At 46.9% G+C, this 12,408-nt stretch overlaps 1 protein-coding gene across 1 annotated transcript in view; it reads right to left on the reverse strand.

Moving 5' to 3' along the window:
• LOC144821558 (retinol dehydrogenase 12-like) overlaps positions 1-12,408 on the reverse strand; it is a 149,365-nt gene that overhangs the window by 50,112 nt on the left and 86,845 nt on the right. Inside the window, exon 4 of the mRNA XM_078678744.1 lies at positions 7,645-7,836. Coding sequence (XP_078534870.1) covers positions 7,645-7,836 — 192 coding nt within the window. The remainder of the gene's footprint in view (positions 1-7,644; positions 7,837-12,408) is intronic.

Below are 12,408 nucleotides of genomic sequence, written 5' to 3' on the forward strand. Positions count from 1 at the left end.
AAACGCTGGCCTCGTTAGACAAAAGAGGTGAACGCATGAGATGGGAGCCTGGAATAAAAAACACACTGGGGAGAAAAGTAGAGAGAATGTATATTGTTGAAATATTTCTGAAATATTTCAATACATCAGAAGGTGGATCTGGGAAGAGGAAATTCAGGCTTTCTTGGCGAGTGTCCCTCTGTGATGCCTCCCTGACCGGTAAAGCATAGAAGCAGACATGACAATTGAACAGGGTCCAATGGCCTACTGAGCTAATTGTGTAAAACACCTATCTAGTGGACTTACGGCACACTTAATGAGAGTTACCAAATCTATCAGAATTATATGGTCCGTGGAAACATCACAAACCTGTTGGACTTGACCTGCTTTTCCTGGAGCCAGGAAATTGTACAGAGGAATGGAGAATGACTTGGATGCAAAATTACACATTCACACAGCAGTTCTTCATATCTCAGGGTTCACCTAAGAATACCTGCTAGCTATGCCCTCAGGGAGATATCGGGATCCCTAGTTGTGCATCTGGGTGTGGGTCCAGGACACTCAGAATGAGGCCAGTAATGCCTGGCACCTCAGAGACCCACAGTAAATAACACTGTAAGCATTGTTGACTTGACGAAAGGCTGTCCCTACACTGGTCACACTAGGCCAATGGCCAACAGAAGGATAGCCTTGACCCCTGGTCTGTGCTCAGGAGTGTTGACCTGGTTCAGGTCACACTGGTCCTACATCAGCTGTTTACAGAAGGTTCCTGGGAAGCCTGTCCCATCGGTGCAGACCTTTGGCCCTTGTTCCACAGGCGGCACATGCCCGGGGAGGGTTCATCCCTTTCTAAGCACAAGATTTAAATAATCTACCAGAGTCAGATCCAATCCCTCTCTCTGTGAATGCAGGAAAATGACATCAAATTCACCCTTAGGAAACACATTAAAGAGAGTCCTCTTTTAGGCTTTTATCTACTGTATGATGAAGAAAGGAAAGCCCAAATTTCCATGAATTACGAATTTTAAGACGAAACCCTGAAAAGGCCATTTTAAGAGGAAACCCAAAGGCATGTGTCGTAGGATGGGTCTTTCAGATAAGGGATTGATTACAGCTAAAGAGATGTTAATGAATCTATACAACTTACATCACTTCAATCTTACTGTGTTATTAGAGAGAGCATTTTGAGAAAACCTCAAAATCAATCTTGTGAATGTTAAAGATTGTTTTTTTATTATTAAATTGTGTTTAGTAAGACAGAAGCTACCCAAACATTTTCAGAACGAAATTTCAACATGAAAAATTAAACACAAACATACACAAAAGATAGGTAATACTAAATACAATATATTTGATATATTATCCATAAGATATCATCCAACTTATATTTTCAAATCTTCCAATACTAATCTTCTGAGGTACTGCACAATGAATTACGGGGCATATTATCAAGGGGGTTTATCTCCGCTTTTTTGGCTTTAAAAGCCAAGAAAGCGGAGATAAAATTATCTCCCTATTACCAAGCTGTCGCTAACACCAGTTAGCGACAGCTAATAGGAGATAGCGAGCATCTTGGGCCCCGCTTTGCATGTCAGTGATATTTATCACTAATGACATGCAAAGTGGGCGTGCCAAGATGTTAGCGACTGGGAACAGTCGCTAACATCGCTATCTCCTATTACCAACTTTTGGAGATATTCGCGCTAAGCACGAATATCTCCAAAAGCTAACACCTGCCCTGAGCAGTTCTTAGCCATGTTAACCAATGGGAGGTGGATAACATGGCTAAGAGCATTTGCTCGATAATGCATGAATATCGCTGACTTTTCAGCGATATTCATGCATTGCGGCCGTTTTTTATCGCATTTGCGATAAACCTTGCTAATAGCAAGGTTTATCTGCGATAAAAATCGCCGATGTGCGGCGATAATTTTTGTCTCTAAACAAGTTAGAGACAAAAATTATCTCTATTGGTTGGTAATATGCCCCTGCATCCTTTCTCACCAATAATTTCCTACTTTCAACAAAAGTTTTCTCAGTGATATCGCACATCTGAACAATGCTTTTGGTCCTGTGGTCATATGGCACAAGGACAAGGTTCAAAATAGAGACAGTTGTTTATATTTATCAGTTTGTTTATGTGAAAACAAATTATTTTGAAGAACAGCAGGTAATGGCATGGAATATGGATGCCACACACCACCATATCTCCTCCACTATGAGATACTTAGGAATTATAATAACTCAGGATGTTGGGAAGATCCCTGAATTTAATCTTGATCGTATCTTTAAAGTCTGCCAAAAACAGTTGAAATCCTGGGCCCACCTTCCTTTATCCATTCTGGGTAGGATAAATTTAGTTAAAATGTCTATATTGCCCAAGTTAACATTTCTCTTTAATTCCATTCCACTAGCGTTTGACACGAAGCAAATAGTGAAATGCCAAGGAGAATTAAACTCATTTGTATGGAAATACAGAGCTACCAGGTTAGCTTGGAAAAAGCTTAGGCGGAAGAGGGAGAAAGGAGGACTGGCAATGCCTGATTTGCAATATTATGCGTGGGCATTCCAGTTATCCCATTCAAGAATGTTGTTGAAAATGCCCACTATTACAACTGTGGGAGAGATGTTCAGGGCCATGTTAAAGGGAGTTGGATTGTCGGAAGTGGGTTATTTGTTTAAGTTTGGGGACCAGAAATGTAAAAAAAAAGTTAAACTGAAAGTCCTTTAGTCGATAGCATGAAGTTGGCTAGCAATAAGAAGGAGAGTAGGGTTGGGATACTTCTCATATTGTGCATCTTTATGGGACTCTCCGGGCACTCCTGCATGTTTCCAGGAAAGTTTGAGTATCCCGCTGAGAGATTCGGGGATCTCAACGTGGGGGGACCTGTTGCAAGGGGCCTCTTTGCCCTCTTGGGAAGATCTCCGGGAGAAAGTGGGGTCCGGCCTCTCTAAATTTAAGTATTATCAAATGAATAGCTGGATACAGTCACAGGCTAAGCACGACACATTATTAGGGAAGGATAGTTACTTAGAAGAACAGCTTGTGGCAAAGCCGGCAGGCAAAGAGGAGGTCTCATTTTGGTATTGGGCTATTGAGGAGGAAGCAGACGGAGAATTTAAACTTGCCGATGAATTGTGGGGAGAGCAGATGAATATGCATTGCGATTCGATTTGGATGGATTCATTTAACACTCTGTATAGAATAGTTAAACCTGCTTGGCTTAGGCGTCACCACATTTTCACAGCCCACAGAGCATATCTCTCCCCGCTTAATGTTATGTTATGTTAAAGGGGATTTCTATAGCGCTCGGCTACTCCGAGAAGTGTCCCGGCGCTTACGATCCTCATCGGCAAGGGAATGGAGGGCGAGAGAGGCAACTACTGATCAAAAAGGAGAGTTTTAAGATTTTTCCTAAAGGCCAGCAAATTGCCGTTAGTTCTGAGTGTAAGAGGTAGAGCGTTCCATAACTGCGGTGCGAGGCGTTTAAAGGAGCGTCCACCGGGCGCGATGAATCGCCGAACTACGGCCAGGGCCTGAGTGGAAGATCTGAGTGATCTGGAAGGAAGGTAGAATGATATCCGCTTCTGGAGATACCTGGCGCCCGAGCCATGCAACGCTTTGAAAGCCATCGTTAGCGTTAGGAATACGATACGCTTTCGAATAGGGAGCCAGTGAAGAGTTTTGAGCAGGTCACTGGCGCTGGCTCTCCTATTAGGACCGAAGATGGCACGAGCCGCAGAGTTCTGGACGACTTGTAAGTGAGCCAGGAGGAACTCGGGCAGACCCAGATACAGCACATTTGAATAATCGAGGCGCGAACCTATCAGGGCCTGAACCGTAACTCTTCAATGGTCCACAGACAGAAGGGGCAGAAATTTCCTAATCATCTTGAGGATGGCGAAACATTTACCCGCCAATCCCAGGACCTGGGTTTTGAGCGAAAGGCAGTTGTCGATCTGTATACCCAGGTTTTTCGCGGCCTCAGAGTCGCTTACAGGGGGAAACATGGCAGTAGGCCACCAGTCTTTCCACCTGGGGTCCGAGGGGCATCCAAAAAAGAGCACCTCCGACTTGTCGGAGTTGCATTTAAGGCTGTTCTGACAAAACCAGTTAAAAACCGCCTCAAGGCAATCCCTGATGTTCGCTCCATCAAAGTCGGAATCTCTGTCGCACGTGAACAGGAGTTGCGTGTCGTCAGCGTACGACACAATCTGAGCCCCGTGAGCTTCTGCCAGTGCCGCCAAAGGGGTCATATAGATGTTAAAGAGAGTTGGGCTCAAAATAGAGCCCTGAGGGACTCCCACCTCCAATGGCGGCATGGTGGCAGAGAAAGGAGAAGCCCAGATCGTTTGTTGTCGATTGGCTAAGAAGGACTTAAACCAGCTGAACACCGGCCCCCTTAGACCTATCTCCCAGAGTCTAGCCAGGAGACGGTCATGAGGGACGGTGTCAAAGGCCGCCGAAAGATCCAGCATTATCAACATAGCTTTCCCTCCCTGGTCCAGTGTTTCCTTAATGGCCTCGGTGACTTCAAGCAGAGCGATCTCAGTGCTCAAATTAGAGCGGAAACCGGACTGCGACTGGTGAAGAATATCATGTGTCTCGAGGAAGTTAGCGAGAGTGTGATGGACATGCTTCTCCACAACTTTTGCCAGTGCAGGAAGGAGGGAAATAGGTCTGTAATTTGCATGGACCTTTGGGTCTAGGTTGGCTTTTTTTAGGAGAGGCAAAATCAGGGCCTGTTTCCACGGCTGAGGGACCACCCCTGTACTGAGGGAGAGGTTCAGCAGTGGATTGATTAGAGAGTTAAGCACAGGAGCCACGTGAGCGAGGAGTTTAGCGGGGCAGGGGTCTAACGGGGAGCCTGATTTCAGTTTGGAAAGGAGATCCAGGGAGGTTTGGAGGGTGAGCGGTGGAAAGTCCCAAAGAGCGGGACCTTCCGGGTTCGGGAGCAAGAAGGGCAAGGGCTTTTCCTGATCACCGACCACATTGGCTGCAGTGAAGGAGGCCTGGATGGTCTTTATTTTATTGGCGAAAAAGTTGGCAAGCTCGGTGATCCAGAGCTCTGAGTGCAGCGTTTTGGGGGTGCACCAGGAAGGGGAGATGAAATCCTTTACAACCCTGAAAATTTCTTTGCAGGAATTAGAGGCTGCATCTATTCTTTTCGCCAGATAAGATTTTTTCCCTGCGGTAATGGCATGTTGGTATTCTCTAATGAGCTCCTTATAAGCTTCTTTAGCACTGATGTCGTAGTGCCTGCGCCATGCTCTTTCAGCTTTTTTGCATTGTCGTCGCATCGCAGCAAGCGAAGAGGAAAACCAAGGGGCGGAAGCAGTCGTGGAATTGGTCCGATGGGCCCGGGGGGGAGCCAATTCATCGAATCGTTGGGAAAGCCAGGTTTGCAGAAGCTCGAGATCCGTCTCCAGCCGCCCTGACAGCTGGCATGGGTGGGTACAAAGAGCCTGAGCCAACATGGCTGGTGAGACCCTGTGGAAGACTCTAACATCATGGGCTGGACGAACATGCCCACTGAAGGAGCCCGTCACAACGTGAGTGATCTGAAATTCTGCTAAAAAATGATCGGACCAAAGAACCGGTACGAGGGAGGACAAATTAATCGGGATTGTGGAGAATACCTGGTCTAAAGTATGACCCTTACTATGCGTAGGGGCCAAGAGATAGGGAACAAGCCCTAGTGAGGAGGTGATGTCAATCAGCTTGATGCTGTCTGGGGCATCCACAGTGTCCATATGAATATTAAAGTCTCCTAAGAGGAGACAGTGTTTAGACCTAAGACAAAGCGTGGATATAACAGAATAGAGCTCATCCAAAAAGGAGCCCAAGGGGGCCGGGGGCCTATAGACCAGGAGCCCTACACATGCTTGATGTGGCGACAGGGAGAGAGAGAATCCTAAAGTCTCGCAGCCCTGAATGTAATCCGTGGGTATAACTGAGCAGGCCATGCGCCTGTCGACCACCATGGCGACTCCGCCCCCCTTCCCGGAGAGTCTGTCTTTCCTGAGGATTACGTGACTGGGGGGGATAGCAGTGGCAATATCTGGACCTGAGCTCTCTCCCAGCCAGGTTTCAGTCAAAAAAAGACAGGAAGGATTTGTATCTATCAGTAGATTGAAAACATCCAGAGCATGCTTCGCCAAGGATCTGGTGTTGAGTAAGAGACAATTACTCTTGTTGGGCATGGGAAGAGGATCTGAGATTGTGCCCTTACCAGGTAGCCAACTGCAGCCAGGACAACGCCGGTTACCCTTGGGAGGTTTGGGGAAAACCGTGCGACAGGATTTGCAGTGTTCCCTGAGAGCAAGGAGCTCCTCCTGCGTATATAAAATCATCCTGCCCACTAGCCCCGCCCGCGCCTGGCCACCTCCACTAAATTCGTAGCGCGCACTGCATGGCAAAAAGCAATGCTGTGCGCGCTATGAATTTCGTTTTATTAATTAAATTGTGTACTTACCTGCAATGATCCATATGCCTGTTTTTAGCACCCTCTACCCTGCCCCTCCCCCTCCCCGCCTCCCTGCCCCACCGTAACTCCCTCCACGGCCCGCGGCTGATTACATCGCAACATCCTTTACATAGCATGCCATTACAACGCAGCCATTACATTGCATGTCACTACAACGCATGTCATTATAACGCATGTCACTACAATGCAGGCATTACATCTTAAGTCATTACAATGCATACCATTACAACGCATTGTACCTTTACACTATCTAACACTTACCCTATTGTTGCACTCACTGGAGTTAGAATAGGAATTTTTACCCCTACACCATCCAACACTTACCCTACCGCTGCACTCACTGGAGTTAGAATAGGAATTTTTACCCCTACACTATCCAACACTTACCCTACCGCTGCACTCACTGGAGTTAGAATAGTAAATTATTACCCCTATACTATCCAACACTTACCTTAAATGCAATGTAATGGTATGCATTGTAATGGTATGCGTTGTAAAGGTATAATGTGATGTAATGGAATACGTTGTAAAGGTAGTTTCTGAAAATGTGATGTAATGGCATGCAATGTAAAAGAATGCGTTGTAAAGGATGTTGCAATATAAAAACGGCGTTGTAAAGGCATGCATTGTAAATGTATGCGTTGTAACGTCATACATTCTGATATTACTGACCACAGCAAATTAGGATATTTTGTAGTCACTCACTTATATAATAATTTAAAATGGCAGAAACATGTATGCAGGTGAATTTAGTGGTATTAGCAAATTCTGGCACAGCATCTGTAAGGGCACAGGTTTTTAGATGACAGGTATTTTTCACGGGCTAGAATGTTTCGCAAAGGCACTTCCTCTGTTGCGGCACACATATTGGTCTGCTGGGCATCCAGTATTTCCTGCCCATGGAAAGGTTTCGGATGGACAGATAGATGCATTGGCTACCTCATGGGCGATTACTCCATGCCACAGTACCAGACGTCAAAGTTTTGGTTAATTTCAGAAGCCATATTGATGAACTTTCTCTAAATCTTGTGTCTTAGTAATCAATACATTTGAATACAATGCCTTACACTGTGTGGTTTGTCCAATTTTTTTAATAATATTTGGGAGAAGCTCAGGGTGTATCTCCCATAGTTGAATGGAAAGACTCCAGTGGTGTACCACACTCCCTCTCACCCACCTGTGCCCTGCAGCCTCCTTGCCAGCTCGTTGCTGAAGAGGACGTTCATGAGTTTGGTGTTGTTGTACGCTCCATTCATGCTCAACTTTTGCGTTCCCTCTCCTTTGAGGTGCCTGAGGTCCACCTTCCCTTGCCGGTGTGTGAGCGAGGAGACAACCACGATTCGTCCTTCCGTGGACTGCCTCATCAAGCCTGTAAGATGGAGAGGTGGTTAAGCACAAAGACACTGCAAAGCAGGAGTTGGCCAGAGATTTCATAAATAACAACAACTGAAACCTGTAAGAGAGACAGAAGTAAGGGGGGCCCCCACAAAAGACAATTCTGAGAAGGTATAAGCTCCACATGAGATGTGAGCACCCCGCTCCTCCTGCCCCATTTCCTTACTGACCGGACACCTCTCTGCACCAACACTACAACGGATGTACGGCATTACGACGCGTACTTTTATAACGCGTGCCGTTACAACGCGTTTTTTTCAACGCAAGTCGTTACCACGACTTGCCTTGGAGGGGGTGCGGACTTAGGAATTTTTTAATTTACTATTCCAACACCAGCCTACGTACAGTAGGGAAGGTGTTGGATAGTAAATTAAAAAATTCCTTGTCCTGCAGCGCCCTCCAGCGCAAGTCGTGGTAACGACTTGCGTTGAAAAGACAGCGTTGTAACGGCACGGCGGTGTAACAGCCACGTCGTAAAGGCTGTTCACCCACTACAACATGCATCATGTCCTCCATCCACTCAGAATCTCCTACTGACCCTTGCCCCTACCACGCCTTCAACCTCAGACACAAAGAAATCAGACCCCCGCTCACCATCATCATCAACGCAGCGTAGAGCTCCACCACCTTCCCAGGTTGATTGATGTGAGCCATGCTATATGGAGTACACTTTCCTCGAGGACCATGACTTTATGCATGTACATTTACTTGATTACAAACAATATAAGATCATAATAGCCAGTATGCTGTACACCCTAGACGCAATTAAGTTGCCGTTATCGTCTTACTGTAGGAATTCGCCTGTCATGTTGCTCACAGTGAGAGAGGACAGTCTCAGCCAATGCTTTACTAAACCAGTCACTTGTGAAGCAATGGGGGATTTAACTTAAATGTACTTATTTATCCTTTTGTGAAGAGGATGATGATAAAAAGCTTTGGCTACAGTAAATTTAACTAGGATGAACAAATGACTTGTTTTACGAGTGTAACTCTACATTCATGATTCTTAAAGAATGAACTTACAATTGTGTAAAGATTGACCTAAACTTACCTGTGCACAAGGGCAAATCTTCTTCAAGGCTCAGTGATAGCAGGTCAGGGATGTTGCAGGGTGGGGGTGCACACAAACTGATGAGATTATGGTGGCATTTACTGGAGACACTGGAATTATGCTACAGAAGAGGGCTAAATTATGCAGCAAGAAAAGGTAAATTATGTGGCATAATGTGGCACATTTTGTAACAGTATTGCCTCATTATTTCATCATTTTTAGGGCTCGGGCCTACGTCACCACGGAGTGGGGCGGAGCTCCGAGCTCTATAGTAAAAGAAAAAAAAAAAAAGTGTCTTTAGGGGTCCGGACAGCCACATTCCTTAGTGCACGCGCTTTTTTTATGGCATGTGCATGTTCATTCGTCTTCGCTGTGCTGTGTTTTTAGTAGCCTTGACATGATAGGCTATCTGTAATTTAGCGTGCGTCATCTTGGCATTTTCTCAGTGGTTACGCGCACAGGAGTCCATTAATTTCAATTATGAGCTGTCAGGGTGCCGCGATAATGTAATGCAGATGTTGTGGGCGCGTTCACCAGTCTGCTGGGAATGGCGGCATTCGTGCTTTTCCTGTGTTTTCTTTCCGTGTAGGGCAGACTTGAAAGGCATTGTCTTAAGAGGAGAAGGCCATATATCTTCAATTATCTCGCCATCACGGTGGAGATAATTGAAAACATATGCCTGCAGTGGCGAGGCCGAGAGCTGAGCAGGATGACTCCATGCCACAGTGTAAGAAAGCATCTGCATCAAAGCAAAGTGTAAAACTTTAAAAAAAAACAAATTGAAAAAGCGAGTGGCTGTGGGTGTCCAGGGGTGCAGCAGGTGCAGTGACACCGGGGCCTCGAGGGTCTCCTTTAACCCAGACAGTGCTGTATTTTACTACCAGTGGCTGTGAGGGTGCAGCAGGTGCAGTGACACCAGGACCTCGAGGGTCTCCCTTAACCCAGACAGTGCTGTATTTTACTACCAGTGGCTGTGAGGGTGCAGCAGGTGCAGTGACACCGGGGCCTCGAGGGTCTCCCTTAACCCTGACAGTGCTGTATTTTACTAGCAGTGGCTGTGGGTGTCCAGGGGTGCAGCAGGTGCAGTGACACCGGGGCCTCGATGGCCTCACTTTACCCTGACAGTGCTGTATTTTGCTACCAGTGGCTGTGAGGGTGCAGCATGGTGCAGTGACACCAGGGCCTCGAGGGTCTCCCTTAACCCAGACAGTGCTGTATTTTACTACCAGTGGCTGTGAGGGTGCAGCAGGTGCAGTGACACCGGGGCCTCGAGGGTCTCCCTTAACCCTGACAGTGCTGTATTTTACTACCAGTGGCTGTGGGTGTCCAGGGGTGCAGCAGGTGCAGTGACACCGGGGCCTCGAGGGTCTCCCTTAACCCTGACAGTGCTGTATTTTACTACCAGTGGCTGTGGGTGTCCAGGGGTGCAGCAGGTGCAGTGACACCGGGGCCTCGAGGGTCTCCCTTAACCCTGACAGTGCTGTATTTTACTACCAGTGGCTGTGGGTGTCCAGGGGTGCAGCAGGTGCAGTGACACCGGGGCCTCGAGGGCCTCACTTAACCCTGACAGTGCTGTATTTTACTACCAGTGGCTGTGGGTGTCCAGGGGTGCAGCAGGTGCAGTGACACCGGGGCCTCGAGGGTCTCTCTTAACCCAGACAGTGCTGTATTTTACTACGAGTGGCGGTGGAAGTCCAGGGGTGCAGCAGGCCTCACTTTACCCTGACAGTGCTGTATTTTGCTACCAGTGGCTGTGAGGGTGCAGCAGGTGCAGTGACACCGGGGCCTCGAGGGTCTCCCTTAACCCTGACAGTGCTGTATTTTACTACCAGTGGCTGTGGGTGTCCAGGGGTGCAGCAGGTGCAGTGACACCGGGGCCTCGAGGGCCTCACTTAACCCTGACAGTGCTGTATTTTACTACCAGTGGCTGTGGGTGTCCAGGGGTGCAGCAGGTGCAGTGACACCGGGGCCTCGAGGGTCTCCCTTAACCCAGACAGTGCTGTATTTTACTACGAGTGGCGGTGGAAGTCCAGGGGTGCAGCAGGTGCAGTGACACCGGGACCTCGAGGGTCTCACTTAATCCAGACAGTGCTGTATTTTACTACCAGTGGCTGTGAGGGTGCAGCATGTGCAGTGACACCGGGGCCTCGAGGGTCTCCCTTAACCCCGACAGTGCTGTATTTTACTACCAGTGGCTGTGGGTGTCCAGGGGTGCAGCAGGTGCAGTGACACCGGGGCCTCGAGGGCCTCACTTAACCCTGACAGTGCTGTATTTTACTACCAGTGGCTGTGGGTGTCCAGGGGTGCAGCAGGTGCAGTGACACCGGGGCCTCGAGGGTCTCCCTTAACCCAGACAGTGCTGTATTTTACTACGAGTGGCGGTGGAAGTCTGTCTGCAACCCTTAACCCAGACAGAGTAGTGAGTGCAGAGTAGTGAGTAGTGAGTAGAGTAGTGAGGGTATGTTACCTTTATAACGCAACTTTTACAACGCACTACCATTACAACGAAAATTTTACAACGCAAAAACCATTACAACGCATGTATTTACAACGCATGTTTTTACAACGTAGGTACCTTTACAACGCATACCATTACAACGTAAGTATTGGTAAGTATATAATTATATTTAAAATGTTATATGTTTGGTTTTTTTTAAGGGGTATTTTTAGGGTTCAGGGTCAGTTTTGTGTTTTGGGGAAAAAGGGTATTTTTAGGGTTCAGGGTCAGTTTTGGGTTTTTTGGGTAAAGGTATATTTTTAGGGTTCAGGGTCAGTTTTGGGTTTTTGGGTAAAGGGCTTTTTTTAGGGTTTAGGGTCAGTTTTGGGTTTTTGGGTAAAGGGGTATTTTTAGGGTTCAGGGTCAGTTTTGGGTTTTTGGGTAAAGGGGTATTTTTAGGGTTCAGGGTCAGTTTTGGGTTTTTGGGTAAAGGGGTATTTTTAGGGTTCAGGGTCAGTTTTGGGTTTTTGGGTAAAGGGGTATTTTTAGGGTTCAGGGTCAGTTTTGGGTTTTTGGGTAAAGGGGTATTTTTAGGGTTCAGGGTCAGTTTCGGGTTTTTGGGTAAAGGGGTATTTTTAGGGTTCAGGGTCAGTTTTGGGGTTTTGGGTAAAAGGGTATTTTTAGGGTTCAGGGTCAGTTTTTGGTTTTTGGGTAAAGGTATATTTTTAGGGTTCAGGGTCAGTTTTGGGTTTTTGGGTAAAGGGGTATTTTTAGGGTTCAGGGTCAGTTTTGGGTTTTTGGGTAAAGGACTATTTTTAGGGTTTAGGGTCAGTTTTGGGGTTTTGGGTAAAAGGGGTATTATTAGGGTTCAGGGTCAGTTTTTGGTTTTTGGGTAAAGGGGTATTTTTAGGGTTCAGGGTCAGTTTTGGGTTTTTGGGTAAAGGGGTATTTTTAGAGTTCAGGGTCAGTTTGGGGTTTTTGGATAAAGGGGTATTTTTAGGGTTCAGGGTCAGTTTTGGGTTTTTGGGTAAAGGGGTATTTTTAGGGTTCAGGGTCAG

The sequence above is a fragment of the Lissotriton helveticus genome, chromosome 2_2, assembly GCF_964261635.1.
Source record: "Lissotriton helveticus chromosome 2_2, aLisHel1.1, whole genome shotgun sequence".
Lineage (NCBI taxonomy): Eukaryota > Metazoa > Chordata > Amphibia > Caudata > Salamandridae > Lissotriton > Lissotriton helveticus.